The sequence below is a fragment of the Buceros rhinoceros genome, unplaced genomic scaffold (assembly GCF_000710305.1).
Source record: "Buceros rhinoceros silvestris isolate BGI_N320 unplaced genomic scaffold, ASM71030v1 scaffold34482, whole genome shotgun sequence".
Classification (NCBI taxonomy): Eukaryota; Metazoa; Chordata; class Aves; order Bucerotiformes; family Bucerotidae; genus Buceros; species Buceros rhinoceros.
The window spans coordinates 1-3,257 of record NW_010398962.1 but is presented as its reverse complement, the minus strand read 5'-3'; the positions used below and the strand labels follow the sequence as shown (position 1 = coordinate 3,257).

General features: G+C 54.7%; 1 protein-coding gene across 1 annotated transcript; it reads right to left on the bottom strand.

Annotated features, from left to right (window-relative positions):
- Positions 1–1,190: 1,190 nt before the first annotated feature.
- On the bottom strand, positions 1,191–3,069 carry CITED2 (Cbp/p300-interacting transactivator, with Glu/Asp-rich carboxy-terminal domain, 2). The gene has a single exon (XM_010131303.1). The coding sequence runs from the start codon at positions 3,060–3,062 to the stop codon at positions 2,448–2,450; it is 615 nt and encodes a 204-aa protein (XP_010129605.1). The 5' UTR covers positions 3,063–3,069; the 3' UTR covers positions 1,191–2,447.
- Between the last annotated feature and the right edge of the window lie 188 nt (positions 3,070–3,257).

The window sequence follows — 3,257 nt, the reverse complement described above, 5'->3', positions numbered from 1 at the left end:
CAGTCACTCTGCATCTCTGACAATACCAGCTGCCCTGCTCTGACTTAAACCAACAGCCCCTTTCCTGGTGCATTGCACAGCCCTCCAGGAGGTACAGACACGTCCCTCAGTCCGGCTTGTACCAAACACCAAGTACTTCTGAATGAGAAACGTGTTCCCGTTCTCGGGAAACCTCTGCAGGAACTGCTGACATTGACAGTCCCGCACCTGCGGGCGGGGTGTAGCTCCCCACCAGTAGCTGGGACACTGCAGGTCACAGTGGAGTGTCTCTCAGCCTGTGCTCCCCACAACCACAGCCGACAGCCTACAATATCCCTCTTTATTTTGGGGTTCAGCTACTTTTATTCCGAGGAATAAAACCAGTTGCCAACACTTTGCTGGTTACCTACCACCCGCCCACCAAGCCAGCTGCTGTTCTGCAGACTCAGAGGAGGCCAAGCTCTTCCAGGTCTCCAACAGCCCATCAGCACAGGGCAGACAGGCCAAGCAGGGCTCTCCCACCAGCAGCACCAGCCCTGGCATTTACTTGCTGGCCAGCTCTCCAGGTTGCACAGGCAGAACCACCAGAAGGACAGGACTTTAACAATTGTTAAAGCTCTTAAGTTGTGCAGGGGACAGGCCAGGGGACACTGACGAGCAGTCCAGAGTGTGCTCCGAGCACTCAGCCACTCCAACACGAGCATCCCCAGCCCTGCTGCTACGGGGCAGGAATGGGACACATGGGAATATTCCTGAACTCTGTGAAAGGGCTGGCTGGGAGCCCTTTAAAAAGAAAAGCCTTAGCTCTGGAAGAGAAGGGATCGAAGGTTGTCTTGGGTTTTAGAGCCTTTTTGGTACAGAAAACTGCTCCAGAGCTGCATTGGGTGGGAAAGAGGTTAAGGGGTCACCACCCCCCTGTCCAAGCGCATGGGGTCAGCAGGACTGCAGGCACCGGCAGCCACTCTGCAACCCAGCATCACCATCCACGGTAGGAAATTGTCCTCGGTACAGAGAAGGAGCACCTCATCCTCCCAGCCACGCTGGAGCAAGCACTGACCTAGAAAGACAACTCTTCCAACTCCGGGTGGGGGGACACGAGTGACTGGATCCGCAGCCCACTGACAGGAGCGAAGCGAGTCCTTCTCCCCAGCACTGGACACTGCGCTGCGCGCGGCCCAGAGACCAGCACTCACAAACGCACACTGGAGATATTTCAGCTTTTATTTGCAAATCCATCTGTACATTGTCACTGGGCTGGTGAGCGGCAGCTGCCCGGAGCTGGCAGCAGCAGGGGGCGGCAGCAGACAGGAGTGAAGCGGTGCTTTCCACAGCGCCTGGAAACGAGAGACAGCAGAGGAAACCGAACCCCGCCAGCGCTTACATCGAACCTTCTCCGAGTAAGGGAACTGGAAATCGAGTCAGCGTTATCACATTCAGAAAGGTGTTGGATTTACAGTCCTATGCGTTCAGCATAAAGATCTCGGGTTGAAGCGACTATCTGCAGAACAGCCTGAAAACTATCTCAGGCTCACTTTTTTTTTTTGAAGCCAGCATCTTAAAGCTGCAGTACTCTCCGTGCATCCTTCCCAGCAGTCTCAAAGCCAAATAACAAAAGAAGCTCTTGCAAATAAATAATCATAGGAAAATAAATAAGATTAGATCTGGAATATACAGTTACATGGTCTTTATTTGGTTTCAGAGGTGGAAAAAAGTGGAGCTAGACTGCAGCTTTAAGCCTTTCACCTGAATCAAGCTCGAGCACTTAGTACATTTTACAGCTGATTAGCCGTACAGGTCAGAGATTCCAAGTTCCACAGAGATGAACATTTAGGCACAGATGCACACCCTTCCCCAAGGCATACTTTATTTTGCTCAGACAGTTAGGAAAAAAAAAGCCTGCTGGAAGGAAGAGCCCCCTTCCTGAGCTGAACAGACAAGGCTGAAGACCTACTTACTGTCACAGTAAAAAGTCCCAAGAGGTACCTAACCCCACCCATGTTTGCAAAGGGAAACTGGTTCAAGCCGTGCACCAGGGAGAAAATCCTCTCTCGGGGGATCCTTTAGCTTCCCTGGCACCAAAGGATTCTTGGGCAAATCCAGCCACTGGCCAGGCTGCCAGCTGCACATCGCTTCCTGCGCTCAAAGCCTAGTTGTGGAAAGTCGTAAGTCCATTATTTCTACTTAAGCCAGAAATCCTGTTAATGCCGTTTAGAGGCAGCTCTACAGTAAGAGCTCTTGATCTGCTCTCTGTTCAGGGTACGCACCCCCTCCCCAGGAACTTCCACACAGAAAAACCACACAGGAGAGAAAAGCAATCCATTGCAAGCCAGTGTCCGATGATTGTCTCTTTGGGGAGGTGAGGAATCCAGGACAGGGCAAGGCAGGGGAAGGGAGGAGGATGGCAGGTGGAGGAAGAAGTTAGAAACAAACTCAAAACCACCAAGACACAAGGAGGAGCCCAAAGCCCCTCAACAGCTGATGGCACTGGGCTGCTGTTTGCTAACAAAGTCTGAAATGAAGTCGAACTCGTTCTGTCCCAAGAATAGCTCTGGCAGCTCCTGAATCCGGTCCAAGCCCAGTTCCAGGACAAGGGATGTCAAGACCTCCTCATCTATGAGATCAGTGTCCATAATGTTCAAGGTCAGCGCTGGTGAGGGGATGTGCTGCATGCCTGGGTGCTGGTTTGGCCCCATTCTGTACTGCTGGGCACCAGCTCCCATGGGCCCATTGCTCATAGCCAGTGGGTGACCCTGGTACTGGGTGTTGAGTTTTTGTAGGTGCATGCTAGCCATGAGCTGCTGAGTGCCCACTGGCCCCATGTACTGCTGCTGCTGACTTGGGCCATTGAACATCATCGCATTCTGCATCTGGTGGTGGCCCATCTGTCCGCTGAGGTTGGGTCTTGGCCTCATCGCACCATCCATGCCAGCCCCTCCGTAGGGCATCATCTGACTGGCGGCAGGCAGCGTCCTCAGCACATGCTGCCCGTGCTGCGGGGGTCCCTGCAGCCCACTCACCCCCATGCGGTAGCTCTGCAGCCCGGTGCCACCGTGGCTCATGGACATCATCATGTGCTCAGCCATGGCTCCAGGCCCCTGCAAGGCGACACACGGCTCAGGGCAAGGCCCCCGGGGACAGCACCGCTTCTCGCTCCCGTTCGAGCCGGCTCCGACCGCGGATCCCGGAGAACCACCCACCTTCGCCCGGGGAGGAAGGCACCGCGCTGCGCCCTCCCGGGAACTCGAGCTGCCACCCGCCCGCCCGCCGCCGGCGGACAG